The sequence below is a fragment of the Myotis myotis genome, unplaced genomic scaffold (genome assembly GCF_014108235.1).
Source record: "Myotis myotis isolate mMyoMyo1 unplaced genomic scaffold, mMyoMyo1.p scaffold_m19_p_5, whole genome shotgun sequence".
In the NCBI taxonomy this organism is placed as follows: domain Eukaryota; kingdom Metazoa; phylum Chordata; class Mammalia; order Chiroptera; family Vespertilionidae; genus Myotis; species Myotis myotis.
The window spans coordinates 110,378,392-110,397,344 of record NW_023416357.1 but is presented as its reverse complement, the minus strand read 5'-3'; the positions used below and the strand labels follow the sequence as shown (position 1 = coordinate 110,397,344).

At 60.3% G+C, this 18,953-nt stretch overlaps 1 protein-coding gene across 1 annotated transcript; it reads left to right on the top strand.

The window, feature by feature from the left end:
- The first annotated feature begins 7,526 nt into the window (after nt 1-7,526).
- On the top strand, nt 7,527-15,880 carry LOC118656938 (post-GPI attachment to proteins factor 6-like). The gene is made up of 13 exons (XM_036310737.1): nt 7,527-7,733; nt 10,665-10,842; nt 10,929-11,121; nt 11,327-11,454; nt 11,652-11,920; nt 12,010-12,329; nt 12,622-12,712; nt 12,792-12,915; nt 13,334-13,470; nt 14,107-14,285; nt 14,388-14,534; nt 15,072-15,188; nt 15,472-15,880. Exons 1-13 carry the CDS (start codon nt 7,616-7,618, stop codon nt 15,766-15,768), a joined length of 2,298 nt encoding a protein of 765 aa, XP_036166630.1. The 5' UTR covers nt 7,527-7,615; the 3' UTR covers nt 15,769-15,880.
- The last annotated feature ends 3,073 nt before the right edge of the window (nt 15,881-18,953 follow it).

The window sequence follows — 18,953 nt, the reverse complement described above, 5'->3', positions numbered from 1 at the left end:
CCCTTGCCAGCCCAATTGCCCCTAACTGCCCTCCCCTGCAGGCCTGGTCGCCCCCAACTGCGCTCCCCTGCTGGCCATCTTGTGTCCACATGGGGGCAGCCTTCTTGTGTGTTGGAGTGATGGTCAATTTGCATATTACTCTTTTATTAGATAGGACTAGAAACCCATTGCATGGAGATTCGCACAATAGGCCTTCCTTCCCCTGGCTGCTGGCACCGGTTTTCCGCTGGCACCCGGGACCCAGGCCTTTGGTCCGGCCACAGCGGAGAAGCCAAGCCTCTTCAGTCTTCAGTCTTCAGTCTTCACTCCAGCCGGAGCCTTCAGTCTTTGCTCCATGCCTACATATGCAAATTAACCGCCATCTTTGTTGGGTTAATTTTCATAGTTGCTCTGATTGGCTGGTGGGCATAGCAGAGTGACACCAATTTGCATGTTTCTCTTTTATTAGTGTATATATAGATAGATATTTTTTAATCCTCACCCAAGGATATTTTTCCATTGATATTTAAAGAGAGTGGAAGAGAGAGCGAAAGACAGAGAGAAATATTGATGTGAGAAAAACACACCAATCGGTTGCCTCTTGCATGAGCCCCAAGGAGCCTGCAACTGAGGTACATGCCCTTGACCAGAATCAAACCTGGGACCCTTTGGTCTACAGGCCAAGGCTCTGTCCACTGAGCCAAACTGGCTAGGGCTAGCACAGTGAATTTTTTTTAATCCTCACTTGAGTGTGTGTGTGTGTGTGTGTGTGTGTGTGTGTGTGTGTGTATATATATATATTTGAGAGCGAGAGGAAGGGAGAGAACGAGAAAGGGGGGGGGGGAGAGAGAGAGAGAGAGAGAGAGAGAGAGAGAGAGAGAGAGATATGAGAGAGAAACACTGACTGGCTGCCTCCCCTATGTACTTGGCCCGGCGATCAAACCCACAATCTAGGTATGTGCCCTGACCAGGAATCGAACCTGTAACCTTTCGGTGCACAAGACAACACTCCAACCAACAGAGCCACCTGCCAAAGCACAGCACAGTGAGTTTTCATGTCTCCCTGTGGGGGAGGGGAGGGGAGACTACCCACCTTTGGAGATGCCCGCAGGCAGCCTGGTATTTGGTTCAGAAAGTCTCTCGCTGGCTCAGAATACCAAAGGGCACATAGGGTTGGGTCAGCCTCTCTGACCTAGGGCAGGGGTGAGCAGGGAGGGGCCTAGGGCAGACAGCAGAGCACAGGGTAGGCTCCGTTCTATGGATGGGGTGGTGGATTCTGGGTGAATGTGGGCAGCCCAGTCCACCAGCTCATTGCTCTGGAACCAGAGCCAGCTCTCCCTCTGGGCCCCTCCACGGAGCCGCTGGTGTGGATTGTTGCCTTCTGGTCCTGTGCCAGGTGGAAGGTCACAGAGGTAAGGAACAGGCTTCTGCATGCATCGGGGTCCTGAGAACAGCTGCTGCTCTCCTGCTGGCCAGAGGAGCAGCTGGGTGATGACGCAGAGGGGAGAGGAAGAAGAGGGGAGCTAGAAAACTGGGATCCATCCTGGCCTCGGCTCTGACCCACCACCTCATGGACCAGCCCAGATTGTTACTGGGAGCCTCATTTTCCCACCAGTCTTCCCTCGGGGTATCTGGCAAGATAGAGTCAGACAACAGACAATGATGACAGAGTACATACACAACACTCAGGGAATGCTTTATCTCCCTGAGACTAGCAAGCAGTGGGTGTGATGTCCCACAGCAAAGGTCTCTTCTGGCTTAACTTTCACCCAGCAAACCAATGAGCTTGTGTCTGAGTGTGCCAGGGCCCCTGTACCTGCTGCTGTGGAAGCTGAAGTTGCCTCGAATGGTGCGGGGGCAGCCTCACTGAGTCTGTGCACCCTATCATGGCCCTTGAGGTGCAGACCACATGGGAGCCTTCCCAGACCTGCAGCACAGGGATAAAGGTCAGGAGTGGGGATCACCAAGGGCTCAGCAGCTCTGGGCTCAGTCCAGGGCCCTCCACCCCTTCCACCAGGCCATGCCATGGCCACCACGGGGCAGAGCTCATGTAGCTGATGAGGGCTGGGTAGAAGGCTTCCTCCGAAGGTCGTGGTAGTGCTCAGCAAGGATGCTCTCTGGTGCCTGAGTGGCATTGGGAGAAGGAGTGAGAGGAGCCCCTGGAGAGAGAACCCCAGTGGGCCCTGGGACAGTGACTGCAGACAATAATTACACAAGCGGGCATGCCAAGCACAGCAGTGCAGGAGATACCACCTCCACCTCTCCACCCTCCCCTTCTTCCAACAGGACACTCCTCCTGGAGCAAGGCTGACATGAGGGCCGAGCACTGAGGGACACCCACAGGCCGAGAGTCTGGTACCTGAAGCATCTCCATCCCCACCAGCTTGAAGCCCCTCCTCTCAAAATGCCAGGTCACATCCCCAACAAGCCACCGCTGCACCCCATCTGGTTTCATGGCAACCAGAGTCCGCCCCCGGGTCCAGGGGGCCCTCCTTTAGAAGAGGAGGTTCAGGGATGCACCTTGCCCTTTCATGTCTCCGGGCCTGTGCCCCTGCCAGGACCCAGATGCCATCTGGGCTACACTGCCTGCCTCCACCAGAGCAGCTCACAGCCAGAAGCTGCCCACATGGTGCTGCTGTCAGGGACAACCAGGGCACCTGTGCAGTGCAGAGCTTGCTGTGTCCTTGCTTTTGCACCTGCATATAGCAAAGTAGCTTTGAACATCCTGATTAGGATTCCCATGCTCAGCGTGGCCTTGAGCATCCGGTGTACTGGACAGGGCTCCCACACTAATCTGTTTCACAACTACAAGTACTTCTGTAGCCTATACCCTTGCATCTGCCTTAGGTCTTTGTGTTTTCTATTACATTTTAATGTTGCCACAGTAACCTTCAAAAAGTTGGGGAGTTCACCTTCACCCCAGCAGAGTGAGAGGTGCTGCATCCTGGGGCTACTGTGCTGCTTTTGACAAGGTGTCTTGTTTTAATTTGTATCAAGACATATGCACCCTGGCCGGTTTGGCTCACTGGATAGAGCATCAGCCTGAGGACTGAAGGATCCCAGGTTCGATTCTGGTCAAGGCTATGTACCTTGGTTTTGGGCACATCCCCAGTAGGGGGTGTGTAGGAGGCAGCTGATGGATGCTTCTCTCTCATCGATGTTTCTAACTCTCTATCCCTCTCCCTTCCTCTCTGTAAAAAAATCAATAAAATATATGTCTTTTAAAAAAAAGACACATTCAACTGAGCAGCATTTCACATATTGCATGCTATTTGCCTCTTTTCTCATTTTCTTCTGTAAACTGACTTTATATCCTGTGTCAATTTTTCTTTTGTTTTTTTTTTCAATGTGTAAATTTCCTCTCTATCTTAAGTATATTAATCCTTTTGATACCTCTGTAATAATCTGGTTAATATTTAACAAGAAAGGAGTGAAAGGGGAGACCAAATAACATGGATATGTCATTTATATAGCTTTACCCAAAGCTGCATGTAACACTTCCCAAGTCTGTTTGCCGCTAATTGCTGGGGGAAGCGACTGGACAAAAGATGCATACCCAGTGAGGTCTGAGTGACGTGGGAAGGTGCCTACCTGTCAGTCACACCTGGAAACAGGTAATAGCCAGGATGGGGTGGCCATTGCAAGCACAATACCTGAATACTTAAACTGCCAAGTAACAGCAGCTCGCATTCTCTTCTCCCTTTGGGCTCCTGTGGCCGGGGACGTGCTCATCTGTACCCACATGGCGCAGGGCCATGCTGGACTCCACACCTGGACTAACAGACTTTAACTAGCCAGATGCAGAACCACACCCACTGCATCACGGGACGGAAGCTCTGGACACTGGCCTTGCTTCTGGCTCTGCTGAAACCCCAGTGCACCTTTTCCAGGACTGGCTTAAGGGGCAGAAGACATTGGAACCCAGGAAATGTAACTCCACGCCATGAAGACCTTCTTCCATATCCCATCCCCCTGTGCGAATCTTAGGACATTCATTTTCTGAAGATTTCTCAAAGACCTCATTCCCACTCCCATCTGGGAAATCTGGCCCATCCATTCCTCCAGCATCACTTTATTGCATGCATAGGACATATTTTCTCCCATTTGCCTTTTGACTTAATCAATGACTTGTATCCTACTGTTTACTTTCATACTTATACTTACACTAGAGGCCCGGTGCACTAAATTGGTGCACAGGTAGGGTCCCTAGGCCTGGCCTGCGATCAGGGCCGATAAGGGCCTTCCTTCCCCCCCCCCCCCCCCCCGCACCCCCTGCCCCGCCCCCGCTGCCAGCTGCCACCTAGTGCCTTCCTTCATTCCGCACTGCCCTCTGGTGGTCAGCACACGTCATAGCAAGTGGTCGAACTGTTCCATAGAACTCCCAAGGGGACAATTTGCATATTAGTCTTTTATTATATAGGATAACATTTATTTAATGTAGCCAAATAAGTAACTTTTCCTTCATAGTTTGCCCAGTTCCCTATTGATCTTGCTTAAGATATTCTTTCCCATCTCTGTATTCTAAGGGATGTGTTCTAAGTCTCCTTTACAACATTTGAGTCATTTTGTTCTTAGCAGCTGGCCACCTGATCTGGTTGGAGTGCCTTCTGCTGTGTGCTGTGAGAGAGAATACAGACTGTGTGTGCGCAAGTGCCTCTCGACAGAACCTCTGTGGCTGGCCTCCGTTGCCCGTCTGGAATGTGAAGCCCCTCAAGGTGGGTTCCAGGGTTCTTCCCGTGCCAATGCAGTTACTCAGCAGAGGGCTCAGCTCTCCAGTCTAGGGCTCCTTATTTATTTACAAGTTAGCCAGCCCCCTAGATGGAGCACTGGGGTGAGGGTGGGGCATCTGCTGTCTCCCCTCCTCCCTGGTAGAGAACCTGAGCATAGGGACCTCACACTGAGGGGGACGCTCAGCTCAGGGAGTCCCTAGGAGAAATGGGGGCGGTGAGGCCCCAGGCCCAGCCTGGGGCAGGGGGTGGGCTTGGATGGAATATCCCCACATGACTGGGTCAGCACAGTGCACTAAACTCACAGCTCAGCCAAACCGGAGCTGGCCTCCCTCCCTTCACATTCAGAGCAGCAGAAGCGCTGTCCCCACCCCCTGCTGCCAGGGTGAGGGGGCCTTGCAGGATGCCCAAGGAAAAAGGGCTCTGTAGTGAACTCTCTGGCTTCCTCCCCCCAGGCCTCCACCCTCCACCCCTCACTGGCCCTGGGCTTGGTGGGTCAGCTCCTCCTTTCTCCCCTCTAGTGAGCCCTCAACCCCAAAACCCAGTATAAAGTCCAAAAGGTACAAACAGGCATAGCAACGCCCCACCCCCATCCCTAGCCACCTGGTTCCCGCCTCCAGGGAAAACTGCTGACACTTGCAGTCATTCATGCCTTTGAAACATGCAAATAAAATACTGTGGGCTTTTTTTTTTTTTGGCTTGGTTTAAATTTCCTATAAAAGTGGCAGCTTTGTGAACACACTTCAGCCCTTTCCTTTGCTGAGCTATAGTGATGGGTGGATCATTTCCAACCAGAACGCAGCGCTTCCAGCTTCCTGCTGCAGGTGCACTGTTAGAACAGTGTCTGAGTCACGGTGTGGGAATTCACGAATCAAATGTCCATCCCCCGAGGACCAAGATCTGGGTAAACTGCTGGGAACGTCTCCAGGGAAAAGGCACCGCAGAGGAGGCTACATACACAGAGGCTCAGAGTGTCACCCTTCTGGGGTGATTACCTTCTGATCTCTGCAGATTTGTTAGGTGAAAGAGAAAAGGGCAGCTTTTGAATTTGAATGTAAATTTCTAAGGAGGGAGGAGGGAGCCTGCTCCTGTTCATTTGCATTTCCTTTCCAGGAATATGGGGTGGTTTTGTGTGGGACGCGGGCATTTTCTCTTAGATGTGTAGGAGCTCTTTGTTATTAATCTTACTGAGATTGGCCCTTTGTAATACCAGGGGCAAAGCGCGTCCTCTTTGGTTCACGGCTTGTTTTTAACATTTTGGCCTAGTTGAGTTTTCCAGTCCTGCCTCTAAAGACGTCTAAGTTTGGGGCCATATTTAGAAATGCCTTCACTTCCCCAAGACTCTCTTCTTACCCAGGTTTTCTTCTAGCCTCTGAGCATTTCGTGTTTGGGGTCCTGGTGTAAAGGCCGAGGAGTTAGTCCCACTCACCACTGTGACATTCCCACATGGCCCCGTGCTAACCTGGCAGCTCAGGGTGGCCTGTGTGGCAGCCTTACAAACTCAGACCTGAAGTGACCACAGGGTATGGTCTGAAATTAAGACTTTTTAACTAAAAGCAGTTTGCGGTGGGTAGTCATGGCCTAGGCCTGTATTTTCCCTGACAAAGGTCAATCTTGGCCTGAACTGAGCCTACATATGGCCTTTTTGCATCCATGATAACACATGTTTGGAATGTCTAAGTAATGTTTCTCTTTCCAGACCCCTCAAAGCACAGGCAGCGCTCTGCAGAGTCCACAAATCCCCTCCTTGTCATTGAGTTAATTGATGCCTGTTAACTGTCCTGCACGCACTTAGTAAAAGTAAGTGTGTCTAACGTTTTACTTTTTATCCAGTCCCAGAGGTCCCCCCCCCCCCCGCGCCACTTTGCTTTCTCCCGCCCCCTAACCTGTGGCCAATGGAGTTCATGTCACCCCTTCCGCCTCCTCTTTGTTGTAATGAATAAAACGAGTGCAACCGCCCCCCGGGGCACTGTCTCCTTCCACTCGGACTTCCCCGCAGTTGCGGAGGGTTTGGCTCATAAGCGCAGGATGTCCTTCACCGGTGTGAATGTTTCTAAGTTGACGTCACGGAGCCTTTCAGCCTTCATCTGTGTGTTTGGGGTTTTGGTTGTTTGTTTGTTTTTTCCTGAGGAGTATAAGATTTATTTTGTGGGGGGTTTTTACACTCACTGGTAGCGCCCTGGTGGAGCGACAGCAGCGGCCCAGCCCTGGAGGCAGAAGTGGGGGCGTCTCCGCCAGAGCCCCTCTGACTCGCGTCGCGTGGGGCCACCCAGCGCCTCCAGGAAGGTTTGGGGCTCTCTGATCCTCCCCTGCCGCCCGCACCTCCCGCGCGGTCTAGTTCGCGCTTTGAATTCCCGCCACATCCCGGCCCGCGAACACCCCGGCCCGCGTGGTTCCCAGCCGGCCCCAATCTGCGACCGCCTCCTGGCCCACTGTTCTCCGCACGCCCCCCGTGCCCACGTAGGCTCAGGACCGCGCTTACTTCCCACACCCCGACCCGGCCCCGCGCCGCGGGTCCCCGTGGCCCTCCAGAGTCAGCATCGCGCCCCGCTCCGCGCTGCCCTGACCCCATGTGGTTCCTGACCCCACCTCGCCCCCAGTCCCGCGCTGCCCCTGACCCCGCATTGACCCCGCCCCGGTCGCACCCCCCTCCCGCGTCCTCCTTCCCATCCCTATCTCTTCGCTGCGCTCTCCCCGCGCCCCTCGCTCCGCGCTCCGCGTCCCCCGGCTCCCCGCGGCTCCCGGCGGCTCCCGGCGGCTCCCGGCGGGGCGGGGCCTGGCAGGCGGAAGTGCCAGGCGCGGTGTCGGGACCGGCCGGGACGATGGGAGCCCGGGGCGGCGGCTGCCCGGGCGGCGGGGGCAGGCGGTCGGGGACGCGGGCCGAGTAGCGCCGGGCGGAGCGCACAGCCATGGGCCGGGCTGGGACCTGGGCAGGGGACGCGGCGCGGGCGGCGGTGGCGGGGCCGCTGCTGCTGCTGCTGCTCGCTCGGCCGCCTCCGGCCGCGGCGGGCGACGGCGGTCACAGAGGTGAGCGGGCGCGTGGGCGCCATCCGGGCACGGGGCGCGGGGCGCGGGGCGGGGGAGCAGGGGGGTGGGGCCGGGATTGTGACTCACCGGGGGCACCTGCGCTCTGACCGGGGGCACCTGTGCGCTCCCCTGGCGCGGGCGCAGTGCCAGGTCAGTCCCTTGCGTGGGCGAGCGGTCGGGGTGTAAAGGACGCGTCCGACCCTCCTCTGTCCCCAGGGCGAGGCTCGGCAAACGGCCCCGGGAGGCGCCCTCCCTCTCTCTTCCTTCTCGGACACCTTCTGGTCGGAATGACGGGTGCGGTCTGCGGGGACCCAGCTGAGAGGCTGCTGAAAAGAAGGGTTAGGCAGAGTGATGCCAGGGGTCCCCCGTCTGGTTGGGAGAAAGTTGCATAGACCCTGGAGTAGGGGCCCAGGTGGGTGTCATGTTGCCACCCCGCCCACGGTGGCCTCCAGCCCCTGCAGTCACTTTCACAGCTGCCTCACTTCCCGGAGGACCGGCAGGCGCCCGGGGAGCTGGGAGGAGAGGGCGCTGTGGAGGAAAAGGCACTTTACCGGGTCGGTGAACTTGTGTCCCTCCATTTGCATTTCTGCCCCCTTGAGAGGCCCCAGCCTTCCGTGACCCAGGACGGTGGCCCATCGGGGCTCTGCCCGGGGCTTGGGGATGTTGAGTGAACTCCCCTGACGCCTAATGGCCTGGGACTCCAGGGGGGCCATGTGGCCAGGCTGGCAGGGCTGCCAGGCCCCGGTGCCCCTCCCCAAGCAGTTAGACAGCCGACCCAGCACGGCCTGGGAGAGCTCCTGGGTTTGCTGCTCGCAGCCCCTCCTTTCCTGACATCTTGCTCCTCCAAGCTCCTGTTTCTTGGAGGACTGCGCCTCTGGTTTCTGAGCTTGAAATGAAAGCAGTTTCCGGAGATGACTCCTGATTACGTTGCTCCATTAGCTCCTGCCACCCTTTTTTCTCCATCGGGGGTAGGGATGGGTGAGGGCCACTGGTGGGCGATTTATGGGGCCGGGAACCTGGGGCAGTGCAGCCGGGCTTCCGGAAACGATGGGAGTGCCCGGTCCTGTGTCCCGGTGTGGAGAGTGTGGCACAGGGCGCCCTCACTCGGGTTCCCAGCACAGGCTCAGGACTTGCTTTGTCCTCCCCGAGCCCTGTGTCCTTGGAGGGGGCTGCGGAGCAGGGCGGGGTGCATGCGCCCTTGCTCCCTGTTCTCAGAGATGTGACTTCCACATCCGGCTCAGGCTGATGTGTTCATGACCGGGTATGTTCACCAAGGTAACAGAGTGAGCATCTGGGGCAGGGAGATGGGACATGCCCATAGGAAATGGGGTGCTGGGAGAGGCTGTGTAGCCCCGGGAGTGGGGACCACTGTGTCTTAGGGTGACCTTGAGCCTGTCTCTGGTCTCTTGTGCACCTGCTGAAACTTCCCAGCCACCAGCTGGGCTCCAAGTGTCCTCAGGCTGGTGCTCCAGGGCTGGCGGGCGGAGGCCGTCCTCTCAGTCAGGGGCTGCACTCTGCATGTGAGCTCCCCTTTGGGGCCCACCAGAGGCTGACTATTTCTCTCAGCCCCAGATGCGCCCCTGAGAGGGGGTGGGGAGCTATCCTCACCTCCCAGCACTTAGGCTTCTGGCCCCCGGCATGTTATCCCAGGGTCTGTAGGGGCCTCAAAGAAGTCTGCAGTTCAGTGGCTCCGAGCCTCCTCGGGCCACAGCCTGGTGAATGGGACCTGGGCCCACAGACACCTGGGAAGCCTGGCGTGCGCCCCATGTGGAGCCTCATCCCACGTCGGGCTCACCTGGCTCTCACTGAGGGCCCGGCCTGCTGCTGGGTTGTGTGAGCAGCGACTCCCCCAGCAGGGCAGAGGGAGGCACCCCCCGCTGGGAGGGGAGCGAGGCCGCACCCGCTGTGTCCACAGTGCATTTCTTCCAGAAGCACTTGAACATCCACTGACCTTGGAGGGAGGGGCCCCCAAAGGGAGGTGCTGTTCACTTTTGCCGAATCCTGAGGAAACTGGGACCCAGAGGGGGGAGGGACACTCAAGATCACACGGGTCGAGGGGCTGGTACTGGGGCCAGGATCCCTGCCATCCAGCTCAGGCACCTGGTGGCCCAGCCCAGGCCTGGTCTCCCACCCACAGGATAGCAGTGTGTGCGTATTCTGTGAGCCCAGGCAGGGGCCTGGGTGGGCACCCTCACCCACTCACGGGGCAGGCGATTACACTGCAGGACCTGGACACAGGCTCTCGTGGAGGCTGTGCCTGGGCGGTTGGGGCCTAGACTCTGTGCTGAGTCTCAGAAGGTGCTCAGAGCTGCTCCAGGAAATGCTGGCCTGACGGAGTGAGCAGTGAGGGCACGTTTTTGGAGTATGTAGGGGAAGGGAGCAAGGGACTGGGGCCAGAGAGGTGGGGGGCTGAGAGTTGCTGCAGGGACTGGGGCCCAGAGCCCCGGGTGAGGCCCTGGGTGGTCTGTCTGCCCTAGGCCCTGCCTTATCCCTGGGCCACTCAGTATGGGCACATGCCCATAGGAAATGGGGCCAGCTGTCCCCAGGTCCCCACGGCTGGCCAGACTTCCACCCCAGGTCTCTGCTTGCCACCTCTCCAGGTGAGGGGACTCGGGCATCGGTCCCTCTGTGTCCCATGTCATCATGGGCTGAGCAGGTGGCCAGCCTCCAGGCCTGAACTCCCTCACCTGTCAAGTGGGCCCAGTTGCCAGAAGCAACTGCCAGGGCTGGAGGGGACTGTGAGCTTTGTCCAGGTCAGAGTTAGAAGGCTGGCATCCCCAGGCTGCAGCCCAGCCCACCCTGGGTCCCTCGTCCTTTCTCTCTGGGGCCATGCAGGGCAGAAGGGCTCTGAGTCCCCTGTTTGCCCCCCACGTGGAGGTGGGGGTGCCTTGGGGCACCCCGGGTCTGGCTGACAGTGCCTTCTCCCCGCAGACATCAGGCTGGTGTCTGAGCAGTTCTCGCAGTCCCCGCAGAAGCTGTCTTTCTACAGCTGGTACGGCAGCGCCAGACTCTACCGCTTCCGAGTGCCCCCGGACACCGTGCTGCTGCGCTGGCTGCTGCAGGTGGCCCAGGGCGGCGGCCCCACCTGTGCCAACCTGGAGATCACCGTGTAGGTGCCCGCCCGCCCCGGCCCAGCACCCACCCCAGCCCAGCACCCGCATCCGATGCCTGCCCTGCTGTCCCCCCCCTTTCCAGGTACTTCCGCTATGGCGCCCCTCCCGTCATCAACCCCCTGGGTACCAGCTTCCCTGCCAACACCTCCGTGCAGCCCTCCTTCCTCATCAAGATGCTACAGAGCAACACTTCCATCAACGTCTCCCACCCAGCGCCTGGGGACTGGTTTGTGGCTGCCCACCTGCCCCCCTCATCCCAGAAGATTGAGGTGAAGGTGAGGGGTCTGCTCTCCTGATGGAGGGGCAGGACACACCCGTGTGGGAATGGCTGGTCCCTGTCATTTACCTCCTCAGGAGAGACCCTGCCAAGGCCCTGCTGCAGCCCTGCCTCCCCCACCCCAGCCTAGCCCACCTCCCATCTGGTACTGCCCCATCCCATGCCCATGAAATCCCCTCCCCCACCTCTCCTTCTCTCCCTAGGGCTTTATTCCCACCTGTGCCTACATCTTCCAGCCTGACATGCTGGTCGTGCGAGTAGTCGAGGTCTCCATCCTGGAGCCCGACACACCCTTGCCACAGACCCTCCTCTCCCAGCCCAGCTACCTCAAGTGAGTGGGGGTTTGGGGGAGGCCCAGCCTCTGGGTTGATGGGGTGGGTGTTACCACTTCTTCCCTGCGGGTGGGAGAGGCTGGGTTCTGGGTCTTAGGGTTCTGCTGGGAAGTGGGGCAGCCACCGTGAGTGTGACCAGTGAGGGGGGTCACTGGCAGCCACAAAGCCTGAGCGAGCCCGACCCCCTTGGCTGCAGAATCTTCATCCCCGAGTTCACCCAGGAGCTGCGGCTGGAGCTAGAGGGCTGTGTGTCCAACGGGAGCTGGGGCTGCCCCGTGCACCTCACCGTGGGCTCAGCTACCCTGCCCAGCAACTTCCAGAAGGTACTCACCTGCACTGGCCCCGCCCAGGCCTGCCGCCTGCTGTTGCCCTCGCCGCCCTGGGACCGGTGGTTGCAAGTGACAGCCAAGAGCCTGGCAGGGCCCCATGTATTGGTGGCTTTCAGCACTGTAGCTTCTCTCACAGGTGGGCTGATGGGAAGGCAGGCTGGGGTGGCTCTGCCCTGACTTCGGTCCCCAGCCCTTTCTCCAGCTGGGCCCTTGTCCTCCTGACAGCCTGCAGGCCTTGGATCGTAAATTTCCAGCATCTTCTGCAGAACACTTCAAACCAGAGCCGCAACACATCTGCTGGTCTGCTGCCCCCGGGGCCTGGCTGGCGGGGCCTGGCGGGGAGCAGCCGTGTGGGCGGCGGCCCCTTCTGCCTCCTGAGCTACCAGGCCGTGCGGGAAGACATGGATGTGGTGTCTGTGGACTTCAGGCCCCCGGACAGGGCCTCGGTGCTGGTGCAGTCGGACGTGCCTGCGGTGATGCGGCTGCAGCTGAGCACGGGCATGGACAGCGGGGGCTCCCTCACCATCGCCCTGTGGGCCAACGAGGTGGGGCTCGGCCCAGCGCAGCTCACAGCACAGAGCTCCAGGCTGAGTGAGGCTGCTCAGCCTTCGGGCGTTGACTTTATCATGGACACTGGGTGGCGGTGGCCCCAATAGGCATTGGGCCGGATAGGGGCACCCCTTGCAGAAAGGGAGGAAATGGGACTGCGGGCGGGGTCAGAGGCTGGGTGTTGTGGGCTGGGGGGGAGGGTCCTGGCGGCCCTGGGCCAGTGGAGCCGCAGACAGTGGCAGCATCAGACTGGGAACTTGGGCTGATTTGCGCGGCCTCCCCTTGTAGAGTGTGATGCCCAACAACACCTGGGTGAAGGTCTGCCTGAACGCTGCCTCGCCCTTCCTCAGCTTCAGCGCTGCACTCAACTGCACCACAGGTACGGGCAGGAGCATCCGGCTGAGGACCACGCCAGCCCCTCTGGCCACCTCTCACCAGGCCTCCTGCTCCCCCTGCAGCCTTCTTCCAGGGGTATCCCCTGTCTTTGAGCACCGTATCTCGCAAGGCCCACCTTATCATTCCCTACCCAGAGACGGACAGCTGGTACCTCTCCCTGCAGCTCGTGTGCCCTCAGAGTCCTGAGTAAGTAAACTTGGGGGCTGGCGTGGGGCCACCAGAGGCACCGGGTGGCTTAGTCATTGCGTTCAGGGCCCTGATCAGGCTGCCTGCGTCTGAGTGTGAAAGTGACCCAGCTTCCTACAAGCCGCAAGGTAAGTTGCCTTCCGGGAGTTAGGAAGGACTCCCCTTCTCCAATGGGCACCCCTCTTCAGGCAGCCCTGGGAGTCAGGGCACAGGGAAGGGGCCTGGCTCAAGATAGCCCGAGACAGGCTGGGTGCAGTGTGGTGCGGAGGGGAAGGGCCTCTTGGCTTCTGTGTCTCACAGCTGCTGTCTCCCAGGGCTCAGGGCCGGGCCTCACTGCAGGCCTCAGGAGCCCGCTGGAGCCCTGGCGGAGGCTGGCCAGCACACCCCGCAGCCAGCCTTCCTGGGCCCCTTCCTCCAGGGGGTGTGAGGGGGCCTCAGTGCTCGTGGAGACCGCCTTGTCCTTGGTGCCCTGCTTGAACGACTGCGGGCCATACGGCCAGTGCCTCCTGCTGCGCAGACATGGCTACCTGTATGCGGGCTGCAGCTGCAAGGCAGGTGAGGGCCAGCCCGGAGCCTCCGGACACTCCTGTCCCTGACTTCTCAGCCCTGTGCCCTCCTCCAGGAGCCCAGCTCACTGCCCAGGCTGAGAGCACCCTCGCCGAGCAAGGGCAGACGCCTTCTCTCCACTTCTGCCATGTACCTCCCATCCCCCAGGCAGAAAGGCACCCCCAGAGATGGGACTGCCTCCTGACTTGGCCTCCTCTGCCCACACCTGCCCACAGACATGTCCCACACCCGACTCACATCTGCCTGCACTTGCTCCATACCTGCCTCTTACCTGTCCACACCTGCTCCACACCTGCCCCACACATATTGCCCACACCTGCCCCATACGTGCCATATACCTGCCCCACACCTGTCCCATAGCTGCCTCATATCTGCCCCACACCTCCCTACACTTGCCCCACACTTCTTTACACCTGCTCATGCAGCCCCACAGCTGTCTGCGTCTGCCCACACTATCCTATACCCACCCACACATGCCCGCACCTACACACACCTGTCCCAGCCTGCTCCTCGGTGAGAAACAGACTTCTCTCCAGGCCGTGCCCTGAGGTTCAGAGGTGCCTCCCCCATTAGCCTGGCCTCAGTTGCCCACCCTCAGCCCACTCAGCATTGCCCTGCCCACAGGCTGGCGTGGGTGGAGCTGCACAGACAACAGCACTGCCCAGACCTTGGCCCAGCAGCAGGCAGCCGTGCTCCTGCTCACCCTCAGCAACCTCATGTTCCTGGCCCCCATCGCCCTCTCTGTGCACCGCTGCCTCCTGGTGGAGGCCTCCGTCTACACCTACACCATGTTCTTCTCCACGGTGTGCTGCTGCTCCCTGGGGCGGGGGGGGGGGGGGGGGGGGGTGTCCACTGCCACCCCACCCACCCCCGCACCTCTCTGCTCACTGCCCCCCACCCTGTAGTTCTATCACGCCTGCGACCAGCCGGGGGAGGCCGTGCTGTGCATCCTGAGCTACGACACCCTGCAGTACTGCGACTTCCTGGGCTCGGGGGTGTCCATCTGGGCCACCATCCTCTGCATGGCGCGGCTGAAGGCCGCCCTGAAATATGTGAGTGCCTCCCCACACCCAAGGCTGGGCTCTGAAGGAGCAGAGGCCTTGCATGCTGAGGGAGAGACCAGAAAGAGGGTTTGGCTGCTGCCGTTAGAAACCTCCCGTCTTCCATAACGACCCTCCCTCTGGCACTGGAAGGGACTGTGCAGGCTGCTCAGAGGGCTCTGGGGAGAGAAGGTGGAAGACGGTGAGGCAGGGCCTTCCCAGCCCGTCTCTCTCCCAGGGCGCTGAGAACTCTGTGGCGCTTTTTCTGCCACAGCCAGCATGGCTGATGGAGACATGTGACCTGGAGCCCTGCCTGGCTAAGTTGAGCCTCAGGATGAGTCAGTAACTAGAGGAGGGCGCCTTCCGCCCGACCAGTGGAGCAGAGCAGTGTGCCAGCAGCTCCAAGGGGGCGGGCGGGGTGCTGGGGGCAGTGGGGGGGCGAAGGATGCCCAGCACGCCCCAGCCACCAGCTCCTGCTGGGCCTTGTGCCATTAGGAACGGCCCTGGCCTGGGCTCCGTGAACCTGTGTCGTCCCTGTGTCTTACTCAGGTTCTGCTTCTCCTGGGCACACTGGTGTTGGCCATGACCTTGCAGCTGGACCGCAGGGGCGCCTGGAACACGATGGGGCCTTGTCTCTTTGCCTTCGTGGTCATGGTCACCGTGTGGGTAAGGAGCTCCCCACAGACCCCCCACTCTGGAGGAGAGAGCTGGCCACTGGCTCTGGCCATGTTGCTGGTCCTGAGTTGGAGTCCCCCACGTGTGCTGAGGCCAGGCCCTGGCGCTCAGGGCCTTGTGTGGCTTCGCCCAGGCCTGAGGACACCTCAGGTCTCTATGCCCTGGAGCCCCTTACGAGTATTGCCCGTCCTTGTCCTGCTACCCAGATGTGGGCAGGCCCCTGGGAGGTACAGCTGCAGCCCCGTGCCAGTGCTCTCTCAACGGTTCTCCCCAGGTGTACCGCTGCGGGCACCGGCGGCGCTGCTACCCGCCCTCCTGGCAGCGCTGGGCCTTCTACCTCCTGCCGGGCATCTCCATGGCCGCCGTGGCCATTGCCATCTACGCCTCCATGATGACCAGTGACAACTATTACTATACCCACAGCATCTGGCACATGCTGCTGGCGGGGAGCGCAGCCTTCCTGCTGCCCCCGCGGGACAAGCATGCTGAGCCCTGGGCCTGCTCACAGGGCCTCGCCTGCCGCTATCAGATCTGTAAGAACCACCGGGAGGAGCTGTACACGGTGACGTGATGCCGCCAGCTCGGACATGCACAGCTCTGGTGGCAGCCTCTGCAGCCAGGGGGGCACCAAGGGAGAGGGGCCCTGTCCGGATGGATTTCCAGCGGAATAAAATGGCCCTGCGCACCCATTTGCTTTCTCCGGAGCAGAGAACCTCCCGCCCACAGGCGGGGGGTGGGGGGGGGAGGGGGGCGGGGCGCGGGCATCTCTGTTCTGCTGGCCTGGGCTTGACTGGAGACACGCAGAGAGATGCGCCCATCGCGCTGTGGGGCCGTGATGTGAAACCCAAGGAGGCAGAGGAGGCTTGAGCCACCTCCCACCAGCCCCCAACACTGCTGAGGCTGGGAGCTGTGCCCCCGAATGCCAGTCTGTGTTGGGTATGGGCATGCCCCCTGCTGATGCTGTTGCCCTGTCATCCCAGAGGCGGGTGAGTGGTGGCTCTGGAGGAAGTGAACCTGTGAGTGCCAGCAGCTCTACCCTCCTGGGGGAGATAGTGGATAGCAGACGGATAGGGGGGAGTGCACCACCTCGGACAGGGGGCTGCACACCAGGTGGGCTTGGGAAAGGGCTGCCTCTGCCCAGCTCCCGGCCGCAGCCACAGTCCTGTGGGTCCCACATGGCACATTCTCCCCGGTCCTGACCTCTCCTGCACCCCGGCCCACCTCACAGGTTCAGGGACAGAAAGACCCGCTGGTAAGAGCTGGACTCCCGCTGTTTACTTAGCCACTTGGCATCCCCGGGTCTTCCCAGTTGAGACCTCCTGTGTCTGTCCTGTAGGAGGGTGTGGGGCCTGTGGCAGCTGCTGGGCAGAGAGCCCACCCATGGCACAGCCGCTGGCTGCCCCCTTCCCTCTGCATCCCCGAGGGAGGCGGTTCCTCTCATAGACAGGGCACTACTTCCGACGGGCTGAGGGGTGGCAAGCAGCCTCACTTGACCCTGTGGCCAAGCCTGAGAGGCCCAGTCCTCTCGCGCCCAGTTCCTCTTGATGTTTGGCCAAAGGCAGCTGGGTTTCTGCCCTCCCAAGAGTGCCCCCCTGGGGCCCCGTCTTGCCTGTAAGACCCATCCCTCTGTTCAAGGTCTCCGTGGAGGAGCTAACTGAGTGGCCGGCGGTGCGGAAGAGCCCCAGGAGGCGACCAGAGGGACCGACCCCGCCTAGTCGCCAGGCTCAGTGTCCCTGTGTCCCCCCAGGCCCGCCATGGACATGGCACCGTGGACATGGGTTGGGCGGTGGAGGAGCCACTGTGGGCAGTGGATGAACCGTTCTTGTGTGTCTGGCTGGGAAGCTTCTGGGTGGGTGGGGGACTTTGTGGAGGCCTGGGCCTTCTCGCTGCCTCTGAGGGCCGCCCTCCACCTGCGGAGGCCCAGTTGAGGCAGGTTCACCACATCTGGGGGGCAGACGAGTGAAGTCCGAGCCAGGCCATGTGGGTGCTGCTTTGCTATCCTGCATGTTCTGTGGCCCTCCCCCACCCAGAGGCCCGCGCAGGGCGGGGAGGGTGGTCCCCAGGCAAGCTGTGGAGCGGTTGCTTGGTGTTTTCTCTCCTCTCAGAGAGGACCCTGAGGACCTGAGGGAGTCCTGGATCGGGCAAGGGGTACTTGGCTCTCCACTCACTTCCTGCTGGTCTGGCTGGCATGCCCTTCGGTGTGGTGGGCACCCCCACCAGCTCGGAGATGGGGGCTGTGAGGGCTCTGTGGGTGGCAGTGTCTCGCAGGGAGGGCCTCTCCCAGGAGCTGTCAGCACAGCCCCACGGCCGGCAATCTGTGTCCCCTCCTCAACTGACCCACACTTGACTTGGGGCCAGTCACCCTGAGGCCTTTCCTGCTCTGAGATTTGGGGGTGCCTTGGCCCTCTTCCTTGGCCCTTACCTGGAAGTCCAGCCTTAAGACCCATTCAGGGGCACAGGGGGGTTCCCCTGATGACTGGCTGAGGGCTGCTGGCTCCCCTGAAGGGTGAGGTGGAAGCAACGACACCTGGGTTGTGTTCCCGGTGGTGGGGCCAGCGGGGGCATGCAGCTGGCCAGTAGGCATGGCTGGTCACTCTGGAGATCCCACGGCTCATGAGGTCATCGAGGGTCGGGGCCTGCCTGGGCAGAGCCGGGGCGTGTCCCTGAGATCTCTGTTCATAGCTGGGGCCGCTGTCCCAGTCCCACACTCCTCCCAGTGCCCCCATGCCTCCCATTCATCAGTGATCTCTCATGTACTGTCCCTACTCCATGAGCAGTTTTTAATATTTAAAAATTTTTACCAAAAGCTGACAATTCCCAGCCTGCCCCTGCCCCTCCCAGCTCTGGTGGCCCAGCATGGCCTAGCCCAGTTGTCCAAGTTACAGCCCCTGATTGGTGGTGGTCTGGATGGGCCAGCCCCCCATGTTCATGTCCACAGCACCGTCCCCATCAGCCCTGAGCTGAGTCAAGCTGATCCCTTCCAGCCCCTCAGCCTGTCACCTGGGGCCCCCCAGGGGTGTGCACCCCTGATGTCCCAGTCCATTGACCTTGGCTCTCAGTCACCCCTCACTAACCTGCTCTCCACCCTAATGAAGGCCACAGGTAAGGGGGCTCCTGCCAGGGACCTAGGGCTGCGGGGTGGGGGTGAACGTGGGCATCGGGCTCCCTGTCAGCACTGGTGGCCAGGGCAGAGGTCCGAGTCCTGGCTGGCCTCTCCCCTGGTTCTGTGCTGCGGGCCAATGGGAGGCGCTCTGGCTTCGGCAGGTGGCTCAGTCCCCCGTGACAGAGGCTGGGCTGAGGCGGCGCCTGAGTGTGGCCTGGGCCCTGAATCTGTAAAACATGAGCTCTCCTGGAGGGGCAGCATCCGTCTGTCTCCACAAATCTCACAATACCCTTGATTCAGCCAAGGTTAAGAAGCCCTCATGACTGACAGAGTCACCCCCCACCACAAATAAAACCACCACCAGCAGGCTGGACCATCATACTGTTCCACCTTCCGGGGGTGGGGTGGGGAGGGGGCATGGACTGTCTGTGCTCACACGTCACACGGAACCCGGAGCTGAGCCATTGGGGCCCATCTGGCCACATGCCCAAGTTCTGTGGATCTTCTCTGAGAGCCTCCAGTTCCCCCTCCAGGAGTCCTTGCAGCCCCTCAGGCCCCTGGATTTGGGGACCATTTGCACTGACCAAGGTCAAAGCTGCAGAAGCCAGACCTGCCCTGTGCTGCCCCCACCTCTATCCCTGCAGCAGCTGGCC